Genomic DNA, 22,581 nt, shown 5'->3' on the forward strand with positions numbered 1-22,581 from the left:
ATCACCGCCATGGTCGCTCTCGTGAGTGATGAGTGAGTAGTCTACCCCTGGACTATGGGTCCATAGCAAAGTAGCTAGATGGTTGTCTTCTCCCCATTGTGCTATCATTGTCGGATCTTGTGAGCTGCCTATCATGATCAAGATCATCTATATGTAATTCTATATGTTGCGTTTGTTGGGATCCGATGAATAGAGAATACTTGTTATGTTGATTATCAAAGTTATGCTTATGTGTTGTTTATGATCTTGCATGCTCTCCGTTATTAGTAGATGCTCGCCAAGTAGATGCTTTTAACTCCAAGAGGGAGTACTTATGCTCGATAGTGGGTTCATGCCCGCATTGACACTCGGACAAAGTGATGTAAAGTTCTAAGGTTGTGTTGTGCTGTTGCCACTAGGGATAAAACATTGATGCTATGTCTAAGGATGTAGTTGTTGATTACATTACGCACCATACTTAATGCAATTGTCTCGTTGCTTTGCAACTTAATACTCGGAGGGGGTTCTGATGATAACCCGAAGGTGGACTTTTTAGGCATAGATGCGCTTGGATGGCGGTCTATGTACTTTGTCGTAATGCCCAATTAAATCTCACTATACTCATCATGATATGTATGTGCATGGTCATGCTCTCTTTATTTGTCAATTGCCCAACCGTAATTTGTTCACCCAACATGCTGTTCGTCTTATGGGAGAGACACCTCTAGTGAACTCGTGGACCCCGGTCCAATTCTCTTTACCGAAATACAATCCATCGCAATACTTGTTTCTACCGTTTTCTCGCAAACAATCATCTTCCACACAATACGGTTAATCCTTTGTTACAGCAAGCCGGTGAGATTGACAACCCCACCGTTTCGTTGGGGCAAAGTAGCTTGGTTGTGTTGTGCAGGTTCCACGCTGGCGCCGAATCTCCGGTGTTGCGCCGCACTACATCCCGCCGCCATCAACCTTCAACGTGCTTCTTGGCTCCTCCCGGTTCGATAAACCTTGGTTTCTTTCTCGAGGGAAAACTTGCTGCTGTGCGCATCATACCTTCCTCTTGGGGTTGCCCAACGAACGTGTGAAATACACGCCATCAAGCATATTTTTCTCGGCGCTCGTTGTCGGGAGATCAAGACACGCTGCAAGGGGAGTCTCCACTTCTCAATCTCTTTACTTTGTTTTTGTCTTGCTTTATTTTATTTACTACTTTGTTTGCTGCACTAAATCAAAACACAAAAAAATTAGTTGCTAGTTTTACTTTATTTGCTATCTTGTTTGCTATATCGAAAACACAAAAAATTAGTTTACTTGCATTTACTTTATCTAGTTTGCTTTATTTACTATTGCTAAAATGGCCAACGCTCGAAAATACTAAGTTGTGTGACTTCACAACCAACAAATAATAATGATTTCTTATGCACACCTATTGCTCCACTCGCTACTACGAATGTAATTCTTTGAAATTAAACCCGCTTTACCGAATCTTTGTCATGAACAGATCAATTTTCCGGAATTAGTTCTGATGATGTCACGCTGCCCATCTTAATAATTTTGTTGAACTATGTGAAATGCAAAAATATAAAGATGTAGATGGTGATATTATTAAACTAAAATTGTTCCCTTTCTCATTAAGAGGAAGAGCTAAAGATTGGTTGCTATCTCTCGCCTAAGAATAGTATTGATTCATGGACTAAATGCAAGGATGCTTTTATTGGTAGATATTATCCCCCGCTAAAAATTATATCTTTGAGGAGTAGCATAATGAATTTTAAACAATTAGATACTGAACATGTTGCTCAAGCTTGGGAAAGAATGAAATCTCTCCGTTAAAAATTGCCCAACCCATGGACCGACTACTTGGATGATCATCCAAACCTTCTATGCAGTGACTAAATTTTTCTTCACGGAATTTATTGGATTCAGCTCGCTGGAGGTACCTTTATGTCCATCACTCTTGGTGAAGCAACAAAGCTTCTTGATAATATGATGATCAACTACTCTGAATGGCACACTGAAAGAGCTCCACAAGGTAAGAAGGTAAATTCTGTTGAAGAATCCTCTTCCTTGAATGATAAGGTTGATGCTATTATGTCTATGCTTGTGAATGATAGGACTAATGTTGATCCTAATAATGTTCCGTTAGCTTCATTGGTTGCACAAGAAGAACATGTTGATGTAAACTTCATTAAAAATAATAATTTCAACAACAATGCTTACCTAACAATTCTAGTAATAACTATAGGCCATATCCTTATAATAATGGTAACGGCTATGCTAATTCTTATGGAAATTCTTACAACAATAATAGGAATTCACCCCCTGGACTTGAAGCCATGCTTAAAGAATTTATTAGTACACAAACTGCTTTTAACAAACTGCTGAGGAAAAAGCTCAATAAAATTGATATTCTTGTTTCTAGAGTTGATAGTCTTGCCTCCGATGTTGATCTTTTGAAATCGAAAGTTATGCCTAATAGGATATTGAAAATAAAATTGTTACTACAGCAAATGCCATTCAAGTTAGAATTAATGAGAATATAAGATTAATGGCTGAACTCAGCGTGATAGGTGGGATAGAGAAGAAAATGAAAAACTAGCTAAAGAGAAGAATATAGCTAAAGTTTGGACTATTACCACCACTAGTAATGCTAATGCTACACATGTTGCTGCACCTCCTACTCATACTAATAAAAGAATTGATAGTTAGCAATGTTTCCACTTCTAATGCAAAGCGCGAAAACTGCCCGAAACCGCATAAACTCGCTGAAACCGCTCGTGATAAAGCTCGCTGAAATTTTTTCCAACATTGGGGATGATGATCCCATTGCTTTAGATTATAATGGTTTGAATTTTGATGATTGCCACATCTCTGAAGTTATAAAGTTCTTGCAAAACTTGCTAAAAGTCCTAATGCTAGTGCTATAAATTTGGCTTTCACGCATCATATTACAAATGCTCTTCATAAAAGCTAGAGAAGAGAAACTAGAGCGCTGAAGCCTCTATTCCTAAAAAGCTAGAAGATGGTTGGGAGCCCATCATTAAGATGAAGGTTAAAGATTTTGATTGTAATGCTTTATGTGATCTTGGTGCAAGTATTTCGTTATGCCTAAGAAAATTTATAATATGCTTGACTTGCCACCAATAAAAATTGTTATTTGGATGTTAATCTTGCCGATCATTCTACAAAGAAACCTTGGTAAAGTTGATAATGTTCATGATTACCGCTAACAATAACCTTGTTCCCGCTGATTTTGTTGTCTTGATATTGAATGCAATGCATCTTGTCCAATTATATTGGGAAGACCTGTTACACGCCATCAGAAGACCCTTTCTTCGAACTGTTGGTGCTATTATTGATATAAAAGAAGGAAATATCAAGTATCAATTCCCTCTTAAGAAAGGTATGGAACACTTTCCTAGAAAGAGAATGAATATGCCTTTTGATTCCACTATTAGAACAAATTATGATGTTGATGCTTCTTCTCTTGATAATACTTGATTTGCACTTTCTGCGCCTAGCTGAAAGGCGTTAAAGAAAAGCGCTTATGGGAGACAACCCATTATTTTATTTCTACAATTTTTGTTTTATATTTGAGTCAAGGTGCTTGTTACTACTGTAGCAATACCTTCGTATCTTTATTTTCATGCATAGTTGTGCCAAGTAAAGTCTCTAATAGAAGGTTGATACTAGATTTGGATTTCTGCGCAGAAACAGATTTGTTAACTGTCACGAATTCGTGTTTCTCTCTCTATATAAGAATCAAAAAAATCTGAGAAAATTCATGCGTGATCCTCACATATGTACGCAACTTTCATTAGTTTTGAGTTTTTCCATCTGAGCAAGTTAAGTGCCTCAAAAAAATCGTCTTTACGAACTGTTCTGTTTTGACAAATTCTTCCTTTTATTTCGCATTGCCTCTTTTACTGTGTTTGATTGGATTTCTTTGCTCCATTAAATTTCAGTAGCCTTGAGTAATGTCCAGAAGTGTTGGTAATGATTGTGTCCTTGCTGAACATGTGAATTTTTGATTATGCACTAACCCTCTAATGAGATTGTTTTGAGTTTGGTGTGGAGGAAGTTTTCAAGGATCAAGAGAGAAGGATGATATGATATGATCAAGAAGAGTGAAAAGTCTAAGCTTGGGGATGCCCCCGTGGTTCATCCCTGCATATTTCAAGAAGACTCAAGCGTCTAAGCTTGGGGATGCCTAAGGCATCCCCTTCTTCATCAACAAACTTATCAGGTCACCTCTAGTGAAACTATATTTTAATTCTGTCACATCTTATGTGCTTTACTTAGAGCGTCTGTTTGCTTTTATTTTTGTTTATGTTTGAATAAATTCGGATCCCAGCAATCCTTGTATTGGAGAGAGACACGCTTCGCTTTTTCATTTGGACACTTGTGTTCTTCATCTTACTTTAATATTCATGGCGAAAGCTAAAAGCCGCAGCACTTGTACTTGTTGTTATTTGGTTGGAAACAGAAAATTCCTCATATTGTCTTGAATAATTTGATACTTGGCAATTGTTTTGAGCTCTCAAGTAGATCATGTTTAAGCTCTTGCATCATGTAGTTTAAATCTAGTAGTGGAGAACTACCGTAGAGCTTGTTGAAATTTGGTTTGCATGATTGGTCTCTCTAAGGTTTAGATATTTTCTGGTAAAAGTGTTTGAACAACAAGGAAGACAGTGTAGAGTCTTATAATGCTTGCAATATGTTCTTGTGTAAGTTTTTGCTGTACCGGTTCATACTTGTGTTTGCTTCAAACAACCTTGCTAGCCAAAGCCTTGTACTGAGAGGGAATACTTCTCGTGCATCCAAAAACCTTGAGCCAAAACCTATGCCATTTGTGTCCACCATAACTTTCTATATGTGGTATTTTTCTGCCATTCCAAAGTAAATTGCTTGCGTGCTACCTTTAAAATTTCATTGCTTGTCTTTGCAATACATAGCTCATGGGAAAGTAGCCTAAAAACTATTGTGGTAATGAATATGTTGCTATGTATCTTAGTTCTTATGAGTTGCTTGTTGAGCGGTAACCATGTTTCTGGGGACGCCATCAACCTACACCTTTGTTGAATATCATGTGAGTTTCTATGCATGTTCGTCTTGTCTGAAGTAAAGGGAGATTTGCCATGAGTTGAATGGTTTGAGTACGCATGTTGTTAGAGAAGAACATTGGGCCGCCAACCAAAGCCATGTATCATGGTGGAAGTTTCAGCTTGGACATTAATCCTCAGAATCTCTTATGAGAATATTATTTAATGTTGAATGCTTTAAGCATTAAAAAGAGGAGTCCATTATCTGTTTTCTATGTTGTCCCGGTATGGATGTCCTCAAGTTGAGATCTATCAAAATCGAGAAATCAAATGCGATTTATCTCCTTGGACCTTTGTACGAGTGGCATAGAGGTACCCCTTTGTGACACTTGGTTGAAACATATGTAATGCAATGATAATCCATGGAAATCCGAGCTAATTAGGACAAGGTGCGGGCACTATTAGTATTCGATGCATGAGGATTGCAACTTATAGGAAGTTTTATGCATAACCCATATGAATTATTACTACCGTTGACACAATTGTTTCCATGTTTTCAAAATAAAAAGCTCTAGCACATGAGTAATCCCCGCTTCCCTCTCGTGAAGGGCCTTTCGTTTACTTTATGTTGAGTCGGTTTACCTACTTCTTTCTATCTTAGAAGCAAACACTTGTGTCAACTGTGTGCACTGATTCTTACATGTTTACTTATTGCACTTATTATATTACTTTGTGTTGACAATTATCCATGAGATATACATGTTACAAGTTGAAAGCAATTACTGAAACTTAAATCTTCCCTTGTGTTGCTTCAATGCCTCTTACTTTGAATCTATTGCTTTATGAGTTAGCTCTTATGCAAGTCTTTTTGATGCTTGTCTTGAAAGTACTATTCATGAAAAGTTTTTGCTATATGATTCAGTTGTTTAGTCATTATCTTTTTGTTAGCAATCTATATACCATTGCTTTGAATCACTTCATTCATCTCATATGCTTTACAATAGTATTGATCAAGATTGTGTTGGTAGCATGTCACTTCAGAAATTATTGTTTTTATCGTTTACCTACTCGAGGGCGAGTAGGAACTAAGCTTGGGGATGCTTGATACGTCTCCAACGTATCTATAATTTATTATGTTCCATGCTAGTTTTATGACAATACCAACATGTTTTAGTCATACTTTATAATGTTTTTATGCATTTTCCGGGACTAACCTATTAACAAGATGCCGCAGTGCCAGTTCCTGTTTTCTACTGTTTTTGATTTCAGAAAAGTTAATTTACAAATATTCTTGGAATTGGACGAAACAAAAGCCCACGGTCTTATTTTCCACGGAGCCTTCCAGAACACCGAAGAGGAGACGGAGAAGGGCCACGAGGCGGCCATCCCATAGGGCGGCGCGGCCCCACCTCTAGCCGCGCCGCCATATGGTGTGGGCCCCTCGGGCGCCCCCTTACGCTGCCCCTTCGCCTATTTATTCCCTCCGTCGCGAAAACCTAGGACCAAGAGCCACGATATGGAAAAAGTTCCAGAGACGCCGCCGTCGTCAACCCCATCTCGGGGGGTTCAGAAGATCGTCTCCGGCACCCTGCCGGAGAGGGGAATCATCACCGGAGGGCTCTACATCACCATGCCCGCCTCCGGACTGATGCGTGAGTAGTTCATCCTTGGACTACGGGTCCATAGCAGTAGCTAGATGGTTGTCTTCTTCTCTTGTGCTATCATGTTTAGATCTTGTGAGCTGCCTATCATGATCAGGATCATCTATTTGTAATGCTACATGTTGTGTTTGTTGGGATCCGATGAATATTGAATAATATGTCAAGTTGATTATTGATCTATCATATATGTGTTATTTATGTTCTTGCATGCTCTCCGTTGCTAGTAGAGGCTCGGCCAAGTTGATACTTGTGACTCCAAGAGGGAGTATTTATGCTAGATAGTGGGTTCATGTCTCCATTGAATCTGGGGGAGTGACAGCAACCCCTAAGGTTGTGGATGTGCTGTTGCTACTAGGGATAAAACATCAATGCTTTGTCTAAGGATATTTGTGTTGATTACATTACGCGCAGTACTTAATGCAATTGTCTGTTGTTTGCAACTTAATACCTGGAAGGGTGCGGATGTTAACTCGAAGGTGGACTTTTTAGGCATAGATGCATGCTGGATGGCGGTCTATGTTCTTTGTCGTAATGCCGTAAGTAAATCTCATATTAGTCATCATGATATGTATATGCATCTCTATTCTGTCAATTGCCCAACTGTAATTTGTTCACTCAACATGCTATTTATCTTATGGGAGAGACACCACTAGTGAACTGTGGACCCCGGTCCTTTCTTTTACATCTGAAATACAATCTACTGCAATCACTGTTCTCTGTTGTTTTCTACAAGAAAACATAATTCTCCACACCATACGTTTAATCCTTTGTTTTCAGCAAGCCGGTGAGATTGACAACCTCACTGTTAAGTTGGGGCAAAGTAGTTTGATTGTGTTGTGCAGGTTCCATGTTGGCGCCGGAATCACTGGTGTTGCGCCGCACTACACTCCTCCACCAACAACCTTCACGTGGCCTTCATCTCCTACTGGTTCGATAAACCTTGGTTTCTTACTGAGGGAAAACTAGCTGCTGCACTCATCATACCTTCCTCTTGGGGTTCCCAACGAACGTGTGCTTTACCGTCACAAGGAGCCGCTTCCACGCCGCAGCATCCGCCGCATCCCACTGCTCCCGTGCCTCCTACTCCACCGTCTGTGCCACAGGCCCTTGCCGAGGATGCTACGCAGGCTGATCGGGATGCAGCCAAGTCTGCCGAGACTGCTGCTGATGAGGCTTATGATGAGCAGGTACTTACCTATTCAGAGGCTATTGACTCCTACCGCGATAGTTTGGCTACCTTTACTCAGTGGTGTGATGAGGATGCTAGAGCTGCCACTGTTCTTTCGCAGAGTGTTCAACCACAGTTTGCTTCTGAGTTTATGGGCTTCGCTACTGTCGCTGAGATGTGGTCTCACCTTCGTCAGCGCTATCAGCCTTCTGGGGATTCTCTGTACTTGTCTGTGTTGCGTCAGGAGCATGATCTTCAGCAGGGTGACTCTACTGTTGATGAGTTCTACACCCAGAGTGCGGCGATCTGGCGCCAGCTTGACTCCATTCGTAGTGTTGTTTGTGGTACTTGCCAGTGTTGCCGGACAGTACGTTCAGATATAGACTTCCAGAGGATCCATGAGTTCCTGTCTCGACTTCGCCCAGAGTTTGAGCCTCGTCGTGCTCAGTTGTTTGCTCGAGGCCGTGTTCCTATCTCAGAGGTGCTGACTGAGCTTCGTGCTGAGGAGACTCGTCTGCGTGGTGCTGGACTACTTGGGACACCCTCTGTTCTGGCTACTCGAGTTCCCACTGCTCCTGCACCGCCGCTTCTACCTACACCAGCGCCTGCTGCTTCTGGAGGAGCCCGCCCTTCTCGTGGTGGGAGTCGCTCTCGCCTTCCTCGGTTCTGCACTCACTGTCGGAGAACTGGTCACCTTGAGTCTGACTGCTATCAGAAGCAACGGGGTGTGCCTCCTCGTGCTCCACCTTCGGCGCCTGTCGCCACTGGCTTCACTGAGCGGGATATAGCGAGACTTCAGCGTCTTCTTGCCTCCTCCGGCTCTGCTTCGATGGGTACTGCTGCCTCTGCGGCTGTTTCCTCCCCATAGTCAGGTACATCTTCGTGGGTTCTGGATTCTGGAGCTTCTTTTCACATGTCTCCTGACTCTTCCTCTCTTTCTTCTCTTCGACCTCTTCCTCTTCCTGTTCGTGTTCTTACTGCCGATGGTACTTCTCTTTCTGTCGCTAGTCATGGCACTCTTTCTACTTCCTCCTTTTCTGTTCCTAATGTTTCTCATGTTCTCCGTCTTACCATGAACTTGTTTTCCGCTGCTCAACTAACTGATTCTGGTTGTCGGGTCATTCTTGATGTTGATTCTTGTTCTGTTCAGGACACTCACACTCGGGCACTGGTTGGGGCTGGCCCTCGGTGCCGTGACTCCCAGGGACTTTGGCAGCTTGACTGGCTTCATGTTCCTTCTTCCACCGCTTCATCGACTGCACTATGTGTGCTTGCTGCTTCCACTACCGCCTCCTTCCAGCAGTGGCATCATCGTCTTGGTCATCTTTGTGGTTCTCGGTTGTCATCTTTACTTCGTCGAGGTCTTCTGGGGCCTGTCTCAGGAGATGTCTCGCTTCAGGGTTGTCAGGGTTGTAGGCTTGGTAAACAAAATCAGTTACCTTATCCTACTAGTCAGTCTGTATCTCAGCGTCCCTTCGATTTGATCCATTCTGATGTATGGGGTCCGGCTCCCTTTGCTTTGAAGGGGGGCCACCGCTACTATGTTATTTTTATCGATGACTTCTCTCGCCACACTTGGATTTATTTTATGACTTCTCGCAGCGAGGTTCTCTCGATATATAAGTGTTTTGCTGCCATGGTCCACACTCAGTTTTCCACGCCTGTACGTGTCTTTCAGGCTGATTCTGCTGGTGAGTATATCTCTCAGCTGTTGCGCGGTTTTCTTGCTGAACAGGGAACTCTTGCCAAGTTCTCTTGCCCTGGCGCTCATGCCCAAAATGGTGTGGCTGAGCGCAAGCATCGCCATCTGCTTGTGACGGCTCATGCGATGATGATCGCTGCCTCTCTTCCTCCTCACTTCTGGGCTGAGGCTGTGTCTATTTCCACCTATCTCATCAACCTTCAGCCCTCCATAGCCTTGCAGGGTGGTATTCCCCTTGAGCGTCTTACTGGTCACACTCCTGACTACTTGACCCTTCGTCTTTTTGGTTGCGTTTGCTATGTTCTTCTCGCTCCACGCGAACACACCAAGCTAACTGCTCATCTTTTGAGTGTGTCTTCCTTGGCTACAGCCCTGAGCACAAGGGATATAAGTGTTGGGATCCTATTTGTCGGCGGATGCGCATATCTCAGGATGTCACGTTTGATGAGTCCCGTCCTTTCTATCCGCGTCCCTCCTCCTCTTCTTTCTCGGTGCATGACATCTCTTTTCTCATGTTCCCTGATTCCCCTCCTCCTATGCCTCAGGTCCCTGCTCTGCCGAGTCTCTCACCACCCTCTCCTTCTTCGCCCACCAGACTCTCCTCTCCTACCTCACCACCTTCCCCATCCTCCACACCTTCCACACCTTCCTCTCCCATGTCTCCCTCCTCGCCTACGGTGGTACCTCCCTAGCTACCCTTTTTACTACTCCCGTCGTCCACGTGAGGATGATGCTGCTCCTTCTGACACACCCTCCACTTCTGGTGCGATGCCCTCTCCGTCTGAGCCGACTCATCATCTTCGTGCTCGGCCTCGTCCTCCTCCTAATCGCTATTCTCCCACTCACTACGGCCTCTCTGCTATCCTTGAGCCGACTTCTTATCGGGATGCTGTTGCTCGTCCCGAATGGCAGCTAGCGATGGCTGAGGAGATTGCTGCCCTCGAACGTACGGGCACCTGGGACATTGTCACCCCTCCTTCCTCTGTTTGTCCCATCACCTGCAAGTGGGTCTATAAGGTCAAGACTCGCTCTGATGGTTCCCTTGAGCGCTACAAGGCTCGTCTTGTGGCTCGCAGTTTTCAGCAGGAGCATGGCCGTGACTATGATGAGACCTTTGCTCCAGTGGCTCACATGACCACTGTTCGTACTCTCCTTGCCGTTGCTTCTGTTCGTCGATGGTCTGTCTCTCAGCTTGATGTGCAGAATGCTTTTCTTAACGGTGAGCTGCACGAGGAGGTGTACATGCAGCCACCTCCTGGCTATCCTGTTCCCGATGGCATGGTCTGTCGTCTCTGGCGCTCTCTCTATGGCCTTAAGCCAGCTCCTCGCGCCTGGTTTCAGCGTTTCGCCTCTGTTGTGACCTCTGCTGGTTTTGTCCCTAGCGCACATGACCCTGCGCTCTTTGTCCACACATCTCCTCGTGGCTGGACTCTTCTTCTTCTTTATGTTGATGACATGATCATCACAGGTGACGACCCTGAGTATATTGCCTTTGTCAAGGCCCGTCTTCGCGATCAGTTTCTCATGACTGATCTTGGTCCTCTTCGCTACTTTCTTGGGCTTGAGGTTTCCTCTACCTCCGACGGCTTCTATATCTCCCAGGAGAAGTATATTCAGGACCTTATCACTCGTGCCGCTCTTGGTGATGAGCGCACTGTTGAGACTCTGATGAAGCTCAACGTTCACCTCCGCTCCTCTGATGGTGATCCTCTTCCAGTCCCGACTCGATATCGTCATTTGGTTAGGAGCTTTGTCTATCTTGTTGTCACCCGTCCTGACATCTCCTACCCGGTCCACATTCTGAGTCAGTTCATGGCTGCTCCCACTAGTGTCCACTATAGTCATCTTCTTCGTGTCCTCCGCTATCTTCGTGGCACTATCTCCCGTCGCCTTTTCTTTCCTCGCTGCAGCTCCCTACAGCTCCAGACCTACTCAGATGCTACCTGGGCTAGCGATCCGGAGGATCGCAAGTCTCTTTCTGCCTACTGTGATTTTCTTGATGGCTCTCTCATTGCTTGGAAGACCAAGAAGCACGTTGCAGTCTCTCGTTCGACTGTCGAGGCTGAGATGCGAGCTATGGCTCTCTTGACGGTTGAGGTGACTTGGTTACGCTGGTTACTTGCGGACTTTGGTGTTTCTGCTGATGCCCCGACTCCTCTCCTATCGGACGGCACTGGTGCCATCAGCATTGCGCGTGACCCGGTGAAGCACGAGCTCACCAAACATATCGGTGTTGATGCCTTCTATGTGCGTCATGCTGTGCAGGAACAGGTTATGGCCCTTCACTATGTGCCTTCTGAGCTACATCTTGCTGACTTCTTCACGAAGGCTCAGACCAGAGCACAGCATGGATTCTTTCTCTCCAAACTCAGTGTTGTCGATCCACCATGAGTTTGAGGGGGGTGTTAGAGTTGTATAGTCCCTTTTCCGTTATTCCCCGGTGTATGAGGGGCTTACCTGCACATTGTCACACATGTACATGTACTGGCCTATGGCCCTGTGTGAGTACCAATTGCTGGTTCTCAACACTTAGAGAATGTCTAACAGGCCCCGTATTCCTATGCCCCGTATAACGCTCGCATTTCGCCCCGTATCGAAAAATTGCTAACGGAAGAGCTATTTCGTCTAGCAGACCCCGTATTTCGCCCCGTATTTTCAAAAATTGAAACCCCGAGAAGTTCATCTTCATTGATCATACTACGGATCATACATACATTACGATCATACTACTGATCTATCCTACATCTATTCGTCAAGGATGACAAATGGGATGAACGCGATGGAGGCCGCCTCCTCCTGCGCCTCCGCCGCCTCGAAGTCCCGGACGGCGGCGATGGCCGCCGCCTCCTCCTCTGCCTCCGCCTGCGCCTTCTCGGCGGCATCCTTCTCGGATTCGGCCAGCGCACGCCGGAAGGCCGCCTCCTCCTCTGCCGCCTCCGCTTCCTCCTCGCCGGCTCGCGGATCTCCTCCGCTTCCTCCGCCGCCGGTGCCGCCGATGCGCGCCGCCCATGCCGCCTTCGACGTGCGGTCACGCTCCCAGTCGGCGCGCCACTTCTCGAAGGCGACGCCGCTCATCGGCTTGAGCGGCGGGTCTTCTCGGTACCACCGCCCACCCGCGGCAAACTCCCGGAGCGCATCCGGAACGTACAGCGCGCCGGTGTACCGGCACGCCGCACGGCGGCTCCCCTGGGCGGAGCGCTTGCACTGGCGCCGCCACGCCTCCTCCACGGTGTCCGGCGAGCGGGATCGCTTCGAGGCGGTACTGCGGCCGGAGCGCGGGGGAGTGAGGAATTGCTCCCCGGAGCTAACTACGGAGGCGGCGGCGCACGGCGGAGCTAACCCCTCACTCGCACCTGCGCCCAGTATAAGTAGGGGGCGACGGGGCCGATTTCCTGGGTCCCGTATTCCGCCGAAACGGGCCGGCCCGAATACGGAACCAGACGGCCCATATCGCGCCTGCCCCGTATCCCGCCGAAATTTTACGGGCTGAACGGATTATACGGGGTGTGTTAGACATGCTCTTAGGATATACACAGTCAAGAGAAAGTGGGGAGGAGAGCAGCGAACCGGCGAGAGAGAGGGAGAAAGGGAGCATGAGAGGGCTCATCGGGCTCGGCCGGCAGCCGCCGCCGCTCCCCCTTTTCCCCGCCGCCAAGAGGGCCTCGCCGTATGCCACCCTCCTCCGCAGCCTCCGCCGCTGCCTACCGGCCAGCCGCCTCCTCCGCCTGCTCCTCCTCGTCGCCGCCCTCTCGCTCGTCGCCCCGGTCTTCTTCCACCTCCGCCTCCGCCGCTTCCACCGCGTGCGTCCCCGCACCAGTCCACCCTTCGAGATCCTTTTCCCTTCCGGATGTGTTTATCTGTCACGCGTCGGTTCTAACTTTCTGCGGCGCCTTGCGTCTCACAGATGCGCGAGAGGACTTGCGGGTGGATCGCGAGCCCGCCGATGGTGTGCGCGCACGGCGGCGACTCCACAAACGCATTCCCCAACTCGGTGGGTGGTAGATCACCGCGATCCCGGATTCTCGGCGAAACTTGTTACCGGATGATTTTTTTTATCTATCTATCTATTTGGCTGGAGAAATGTGCTGACGGGTTCTTGGTTTCAGATGGACGCCTTCAGGATGGCTTTGGACGCCCGCGTAGACTGCGTGGAGGTGGACGTGTCGAGGTCTTTGGATGGCACCCTCTTCGCCCTCCATGACAGGTAATTTGAATTGCTGCCTGGCTGTAGCGGCAGAATCTACCTGAAACATTGCAGTTTATGTGGAACCTGAACTGCAAACAGGGCCGTTGATTGGTTTCAGTAGCTGAACTCAGTAAGAACTATTGCATTTGTTGTATGTATCCATGAACGTAGATAACGTAATGGAGCTGACGAAAGTGGTTATAAATTCTAATACTAATAGATGCGCTAGATAGATGTTTTTATACCATTTGATATGGCATAGTTTACTTGATTTGTTATTCACAGACTGTACTCGAGGTTGGATCCATTATAGTTTACCATTTTTTCATTCACTGTACTATTGCTTGGTTGATGATTGGCAGCTAACTGGAAAATGGACCACTACTTTAGTGGTTTATACCTCTAGTGTGTACTGGATGGAAAACTAGGCACCTTATCTCTGCACTTGGATGTTTGGTCACACTCTCACATTATTGATCTGTTGACACTTCGGTGATCATCTAGTCCAACTATTATCTTCAGTTGCTGTTCTAAGAAAACTCTACTTCGAAATGCTTGTATATTTTTCCTACTATCTTCCATAACCATCAAAGGGTTTCACCTTCTGTTAATGGGCCTGTTAACAGTCATTTACAGAAGACATGGGAACCAAAATATACTCTTGTTGTAAGGTTTGTTATTATTGATGCTTGCATCCACCAACACTAGTCACTAGTTGTTAATGTAACACAAATAAATGATAACTTATAAATAAAAGCAAAAATTTCAAACAGAAGTACAGTAGCTTGCATGGTACTAATTCTTTTTTGTTGTAATAATATATCATGGACTTGATTCAAAATTGACACAATCAGGGATCTGCAAAGAATGTCTGGTAATTCTACAGCAAAAGTTGGCCACTGGAGCGCTCACGAGGTGAGTTTATTTATTTGTTTAGTCTATCTGCCAACTACAAAATTTGTTTGTCTCGGTTCATAAATTGCAAGTGGTGTTTCATTATTGTAGCTGTGCTAAACGAAGCCGATCAAATGATAGTTTCAACTTGAAGTGTGTGTTGTGAAGTAGCTGCATTTATTATATTCAGTCCTAGTTTCCTGAAGCACATCATGATCATCGGCTGACTTTGGTGATGGAACACACTAACAAAGTGACCTTTTAGTCTTCGTAGATAAAAGCATTGTCCACAAAGTTTCAGCTATCAAGAACAGTTCAAAACCAGGAAGTTCGCAAAGTAGAAGATGCTCTCGCAGTAAGCATCTGTCTAATGAGTTTGTGTTGTTGGAATTATTCATTAGTAATCCTTGTAATCCGTTTAACCTTCAAATGGCTCATGTAAATGTTGCTATTGGTGGATTATGTTTGAAACACACGAGTATGAATTAATTGATATGTGTGGTACTGAGTGTTTCACCTCTTGTAGTTGATAGCGCAATCTGCAAGACAAGTGATTCTGGATATCAAAGTTGGGCCTCCTTCATTTGACAAAGGTTTGGCTGAAGATGTACTGTCCATTGTAAGTGCTATGTAGATCATTTCTCACTTGTCCTTAAATAGGTGGTTCAAATAGCATAAGCTATTCCCTTTATCTGCAAGTCTTGGTTCATCACATGTTCTATCATATCTGTATCATCGGTTTCTACAGGTTAAATGGAAAGGAGCCTGTTAATTTAGTATGTGTTTTATGTAATGGTGGAAGTGCTTAGAGTAGTTTGATATTTTCTACCTGGTCACATTTTTTTTTCTCAAAATTAGCATTTTCATCCATGGCAAAATTGTCTCTTGTTCTATCCATCGTACTAAAGTTGTGCACTTCTTTATTTTCTTATTAGTTTCATTTATTTATCATTTGACCATAGTTTCCCAAAATATCGCAACTTTTCAGCATGTTTGCTAAATGATGTTTTCATCAACATCATTTACATGATAAATAAATGCAAGTCTTGGTTCATCACATGTTCGTATCATATCTGTATCAGCGGTTTTCTACAGGTTAAATGGAAAGGAGCCTGTTAATTTTAGTATGTGATTTGTGCAATGGTGGAAGTGCTTACAGTAGTTTGATATTTTCTACCTGGTCACATTTGCTTCTCAAAATTAGCATTTTCATCCATGGCAAAATTGTCTATTGTTCTATTCATCTAACTAAAGTTGTGCACTTCTTTATTTGCTTATTAGTTTCATTTATTTATCATTTCACCATAGTTGCTCAAAATATCGCAGTTTTTCAGCATGTTTGCTAAATCATGTTTCATCAATATCATTTACATTCTTTGCAGATCAAGAGAACAAACTGCACAAATTGTGTAATCTGGTCAAAAAGTGACAACATAGGAAGAGATGTCATCAACCTGTCAAAAGATGTTGTGGTAAGTTTTTCTGTATTTTCCATAGAAAATACAATAAACCGCATCCTAGTCTTTTATCCATGCCTACATGGCTGCAACTAGGGGTGTGCAAAATTGAAACCGGTGGAAACCGTTTCAAACCGGTTAGTGGGAGTAGTTCATTTCCTTTAACAAATTAAATCTCCAATTCCACTTTAGAGCGGAAAAATGAAAAGCTAAAACCGGTCAAACCGTGAAACCTTGTTTGCCCACCCCTAGCTGCAACCAGCGCTGTTATGTAAGGGCATCTCCAATGTGGCGACCCATCCCGCGCCCGCGCGTCCGGATGGATCAAAACGGACAAAAACGCGGCCCAACGCGGCCACGCATCGCAAACGCGGATGGCCGCGGTGTCCGGGACGACCCAAACCCAGTCCAAATCTAGGCCAGGTTTTCGTGGCCGTGGATGGCACGTGGCGTGCTCGCGCGTCTGCTCGCCTCCCTGGGCCCAGCTGTCGGTGGGGGGCGCGATTATTATTAAATGTGGACTGGGAGGGGACTGTCTCTGTCCAGTCCACTTCCCCACTTCTAGTCCACCTCCCCACGCGCTCGCAACCGCCGCCATGGCCCCGAAGAGGGCTTTTGCTCCCGACGCCAACGACGGCGAGGCCAGCAGCAGCCGCCGTCTTGCGCCGGCGTTGAGGGCTGCCGGACACCGCGGCGGTCTCTACATCAGAGAGGCCGGCCGCGTCGGCGCGGCATTGGCGCAACCCGCGCCGCTGGTACCGAAGCCGGAGGAGGACGACGACCCGGACATGCGCGCCGCTATGGCGCTGTCCATCGCGGAGGAGGAGGCCAAGTGCCCGCAGCTCGCGGCGGTGATCCGCACCTCTGTGATGGAGGAGGAGGCCCGGCAGGCGGTCGAGGACGCCAAGGCCTAGGCGTTGCTCGGCCAGGCCTGCCGGGAGGAGGAGGCCTTGCGGCGGCCGACGAGGCCAGGCTCCGGTAGGAGGAGGCCAGGCGCGAGGAGGATAGGCGCGAGGAGGAGCAAGAGACGCATCTCCGCCTCAGGGAGGGCCTCAGGGAGGAGGCGGAGTTGCGGGCTGCGGCGGAGCAGCGGGCGGCTCCGTACCCCCACTCGGCCTGGGAAGAGGCCAAATGGTTGCCGTGGCCGGAGTCCCCGGCGCGCTCGAGCCACAACAGCGCATCCCCGCCCAGGGACGTCATCGACGCCCACGGCGATGAGGTCCACAGGGACTAGGCGCCGCACCGGCGGCCACCTCGTCCTCCTCAAACCCTAGGCAAGGGTTATATATATATTTTTAGTTTAAAGCCCATATAAAGGGCTTTCTTTTGTAGTTTAAATTTTTCCAAATTAGGGCATATGTATAAATTTGCCCAAAATAGGGCATATGTTTAATGAAATATGTTTTAGGTTTAATTGTTTTTGTTTTTTTTTGTTTGTTGTATTTGACTTCTGCGGTGCGTCCGCGCGTTGGGTCACAGTGCGCGACCCAAACGCGTCCGGTTTGGGTCGCCGTGTTGGAGATGCCCTAACTCACCCATGCTATTTATCTGTTACAGGTTGGCTATATTGTCATGGTTGATTGGTCAACTGGCAGAAGAACAGAGTTAGTGAGGATTGAAGGGGCTAAAGTTGTTGGTGTATATCATCCTTTGATCAATGGGAAGCTCATGAAGACCATGCACAGGTAATGTCTCTTCTTTTCGAAATTAGATAATGGAATTAGTCTGACAACTAACTGAGCTGCTGGGTTTTGAAACAGAAATGATCGAAAAGTTTATGCATGGACTGTTGACAATAGCGACTCCATGAAGAGGATGCTGTATGAGCAGGTTGATGCAATTGTGACAAGCAACCCTTCACTCCTGCAGCAGCTGATGCAGGAGATGAGAACAGAATGCATGGAAGATGGCATTGCCTTCGCATAGTGACGGCTATAAGCCTCATCGCATTTCCAGTGACTGCTTTTATCTGCATGATACGAGAGTAGAACTGAAAGGAGTTTTTTCTCCCATGGAGATTGACCAGTAGCATAGATGATTTTAATTCATTTTTACGATTCAAGTGTTATGCCATTCATCTCACCATGATGACGTTTGCTCTTACTTCTTTTTCCCTGTAACCGCTGGAAGATATTCTTTAGGATATGACAATGCTAACATGTAATGGAAGATAACCTTCTCGCCCTCATGTAATGTTAGCTATAGATAATGGAATCATGCCTTTGTCATTGACGCATCAATATGTAGACAAGAATAAATATAAATATGTGCAAATGAGAGCACTAGGATACATGGAAATACTGCAAATCCAAATGGACACCCCGGAAAAATCGGCTGGGCACCTACACATTTCTCATAAGAACTCAACCTAATGCATGCCATCCACTTGTGAACATATGCAAGATTCTCTTCTCGAGGAAAAAAAAGAGCACCATTCTCACTTGTGCCCGTTGACCTTGGTCAACATCAAGCCAGGCAGGCTCTCCAACCTTAGTTTACTCGACTCAGTCCTTATTTTACAGCACCTCTAGGGCAAGTTGTGGTACCAAAAATGTATATACCTCTTCTTCTAAAACAGAGTCAAAGCTAGCAAGGAGAAAACTTTTATAGAAAGAAAAACAAAACAAAACACATCAATTAAATTAGTTCAAAAAATAAACATCCATTAAAAGTTGCCGCTTTCGCCTAACAGCTGGCGGGAAATAATTCTCTTATCCCATTGGCATTTATTTCCTTCCTAGTAGCACTCCTCATGTACAAATTCCACCCGGGGAGAGGAGGAGCCCTGTGTTTGAGCAAAGTCTGGACACTCCGCTCTCCATCTCTCCGTGCCTCCAATTCTCCATTGCCAAGGTCAGTTAGTTTCTGCTCTCTACGTATTTGTTCCTTCCTTTATTTTGAGAGAAACGTTCTTGCTTGTTTACATGATTAGCTAGGTTTTATCTTTCATGTTTTCTCTACCTGCCCATGTGATTTTCTCGTCTAGCGAGATGCTCGAGATGATGCTATCTAGTCTAGTCCGAATGACCGACACATTTCTGTAGATCTCACAGGTCGTCCTATGCACTTGGTATAAGTACACAACATGTAGGCGCACATAACGATTGGTTTAGTTTTGATCTCAGGTGCTCTGATGGTTTCCTTTGTTTGTTTTCTTCCAACCTCCACAAATCTGGTCCGACGTCCGATTTTACTATGTTTGTTTTGTGTATAGTAAGGCCAAGTTTCAGGACTAGATCAACCATGGGACGATACAGACACCAGTAGGTTTTTAAAACTTTGTATGCCAAGAACATGTACACGTTTTAAGAAAGAAGTATGAATAGATCTTAAGTCTACCGTTTGGTTAAAGCTACAGATAAATGGCATTAGTTTCCGTGTAGATCTTCCCCTTTTGCATCAAATTCAAGTTTAGATCTAACTCACATAGCCGATTGATGTGTTAGCACAAATACGATTTAAACCTCTCTAAGAAAAGAAATTTTAAACGTGCGAATTTGACCAGTGACTCTGTTTTCACAAAGTCACTTAATGAACAAAAGGACAAGATATATGAAAGTACTAGCTTACACATACTTTCACTACATGATGTGAAATGGTTAACCAATGCAAAAAAAATTTGCAACCAAAGGGATTGCATCTCAATTAAATCCTAACAGTGTGTTTTATTGCAAACATACGCATTAGAATCCCAGTGCTAAATGTTGCGCCCATTCCTATTTGTCGGCCGGTGTACAATATATTAGTAGTGTAGCACATGATCGAACAAAACCTTTAGGGTTTGCCTAAGCAATTGATTTATTGTCGTTTTTTTGTTGCACATTTCACATCGACGAAGTTTCAATTGGATATATTTACTTAATCAGAAAATAGCATGTTATATCATTTCTACTGTAGATTCCTATATCCATTGTGTAAGAATTACTTATGTTATTACTTGGCATCTCGCTCCAACTGAAGTCCATGCTGCACTAACCGTATTTGATGCTTAAGCGTTTATCCTAGTCATTATAATGGATTACTTGCAACTGCAATTTAGTTAATCCTCACACGATCACATCTCATTGCATGTGCATCGCTTGCAGATGAGTCATCACATGATCCGCCTCACACTAAAGCTTACATTATCTTCTCAATTGATGTAGTCTTGCCCGTGGAGTGCGAGTTCGTACGTCACCACCATGGACCGCACCCCCTCGCCGCCACCGGCTCCCCAGGAGTCCCCGAAGGCCCAGCCGTCCATGGCATACGTGTATGAAAACCCGGAGTGGTTCATGGAGATGATACAACGATTCACCGGCCAGACGGCGCCCTCTAACGCTGTTGCTGCCGCTGACCGTGGTGCCATCGTGCCCATATTGGCGGTGGAGCCGGTGCAGAAGCACCAGCCAATGGTGAAAACTGCCACAGCGCCAGGCCCAGGAACATCCGGCTCCAGCCTCGGGTCGCTACTGACGATGTCGCTGCCATTGTCATTGGAGAATCCCGGCCCGTGTACCCTCAACATGGCGCCAGATATACGGTCGCTGGAGACGTCGTCAGAGGAGGATGGGGAGATGGAGAACGCTGAGGAGGTTGAAGATGAAGAAACTGAGGAAGACAGGGCCATCACAGAGGGGATGTTCTATCTGCTGTCATCGCAGCCACCGGCGAAACGGCGCAGGCTCTGAAGGAAACACGGAGACATAGATGCATGAAGCCAAGCCTCCATGAAGCGCCTATCCGATAGAGGACTATATGGAACACACATACGCGTATGTGGTGCATCTAGTTATTTCCTGAGATTTGTTTGTCATCCGTAAGAGAAGCGTTGTTTTTCATTTTTGAACTGAGAGAAGCAAGTGCTGGACTAAGTTCTGTTTTCTTTTTTCTACAATGAATTCTGGATTAAAGTTCAAACGAGATTTTGCGATTAGTAAACTATTATTGTCAATATTCATTTATTCACCAGAGAGCGTGAATGTGCTATCTGAAATGAAACAAAACATAGCATCTGATCTGGGTTAGATTGGTTGTCATCTGTGTTCGTCGAGACTCCTTGTCGAACATAGATTTACCAGACAAGCAGCGCGTTACGTTTCACTCTCTTCAGCGTGAAGACAATGCCACTCTGAGGCAACCGTTGGATCATCTACCGCGAGAACGTACCGCACGTGTATCAGGCCATTTTGATCAAAGAATTCATGATGCTGTATACACTCTCATGGGTAGGGCTGGCAGCTAGGGCAGGCACCCTCTTTTGCAACCAGAGAAACAGATCCTCGGTGTGTGACCAGATTACTTATCGCACTCACTCTCTACCAGATTTATGGTCTTGGAATTATGAGAAAAGGGTAGGGTTTCCATTCGATCTGCATACATGACGTTAGTCTTGGCTGAATTGGTCATCCAGTGATCCAAACTTAGAAGCTGAACCTAAATGCTGGACAAAGATGTTCATTCCAGTTTCAATCGAATTGCAGGTTTCCCAAAAAATATTTACAGAGTGCTAAACGCTAGCTCACGAGGCGGCATGAGTTAGCCAAAAAAAGGAGCCATATACAAGCAGAATATGATATAGCAATTTTTTCAGGAATGGTCTGTATAAATAATTGAGTATGGTTATGTGTTCTGGCCATACACTTGGAGAGCAGATAGCTACACTGAAAACTCATGAGGTTCAGGAATCCCAGTCCTGAAGTCTTGATGGTAAAGTATTACCTGTTGTTTCTATCTGCAAATCACACTAATTGTAACTTTGTTCCAGTTTTGTTATTGTGTAGCTGAATACCATCTACTTACTAGAATTCGTCAATATTGTAAGGGTGAAGTTATGGCATTGCCGTTTATTACTGGAAGTACAAAGATTTTTTTTTCCTATTTTTCTGGCTCTCTCTGCTTTCTTTTTTGGTGGGAGGTCCTAGGGGATGACCCTTTACTGCTCTTAGTAGTAAAACAAAAAATATGATGTTTGCAGGTCGTTCTAATCATCCATTAGCATTTCTGTGTGTAGAATTATGGCAATGGACTTGGAAAAACATTCTTATATAATTTTATGTACGGAGCAGAATACTGCCAAATACTTGGACAAATGTATGAATGAACAATATCCAGATACTTGGACAAATGTATGTCTGAAAAGTATCACATCTTACTTATCTCCTCTCTTTGGGGACTTTCTAATAATCAGAGAAGTACATTTATCAAGTAAGAACTTATGAGTGCGGATGTTCTACACATTCAACTCATGTAACAAGTTCCACATGATGGGTGCACACGGCGGCCCCGGGGCAGCAGCCGGCCGAGCCTGCTTCGGCGAGGCTGCAGGTGCGTGACGCCGCGCAGGAGCAGCTGCAGCCGGCCGGAGGTTCCGAGCCATCGGAGGAGCTGGCCTTCAGGCCGGTGGCTCAGCTGCAGCAGGCCCCCATCGGCGGGGTGCAGCAGGAGCCTGCCCAGGGCCAGGCGTTGCCGCAGCCGCCATGTCCCCGCCCTGGTCGCGGCGATGAGAGG

General features: G+C 45.5%; 1 protein-coding gene across 1 annotated transcript; it reads left to right on the top strand.

The window, feature by feature from the left end:
* The first annotated feature begins 13,146 nt into the window (after positions 1-13,146).
* Positions 13,147-18,320, top strand: LOC124699603 (glycerophosphodiester phosphodiesterase GDPD4-like). Its single transcript, XM_047231884.1, has 9 exons — positions 13,147-13,355; positions 13,460-13,546; positions 13,662-13,759; positions 14,596-14,656; positions 14,910-14,990; positions 15,162-15,254; positions 16,018-16,107; positions 17,650-17,777; positions 17,853-18,320. The coding sequence occupies exons 1-9, from the start codon at positions 13,149-13,151 to the stop codon at positions 18,016-18,018; spliced, it is 1,011 nt and encodes a 336-aa protein (XP_047087840.1). The 5' UTR covers positions 13,147-13,148; the 3' UTR covers positions 18,019-18,320.
* Positions 18,321-22,581: the final 4,261 nt, after the last annotated feature.

The sequence above is a fragment of the Lolium rigidum genome, chromosome 3 (assembly GCF_022539505.1).
Source record: "Lolium rigidum isolate FL_2022 chromosome 3, APGP_CSIRO_Lrig_0.1, whole genome shotgun sequence".
Classification (NCBI taxonomy): Eukaryota; Viridiplantae; Streptophyta; class Magnoliopsida; order Poales; family Poaceae; genus Lolium; species Lolium rigidum.

What these genes read in the sequence shown, in the direction of transcription:
- LOC124699603 (XM_047231884.1), top strand. Translation starts at nt 13,149, where the DNA reads ATGAGAGGGCTCATCGGGCTCGGCCGGCAGCCGCCGCCGCTCCCCCTT. An exon ending in GCCTCCGCCGCTTCCACCGC is followed by an intron (nt 13,356 to 13,459) that starts GTGCGTCCCCGC and finishes TGCGTCTCACAG; the next exon opens with ATGCGCGAGAGGACTTGCGG. An exon ending in CTCTTCGCCCTCCATGACAG is followed by an intron (nt 13,760 to 14,595) that starts GTAATTTGAATT and finishes TGACACAATCAG; the next exon opens with GGATCTGCAAAGAATGTCTG.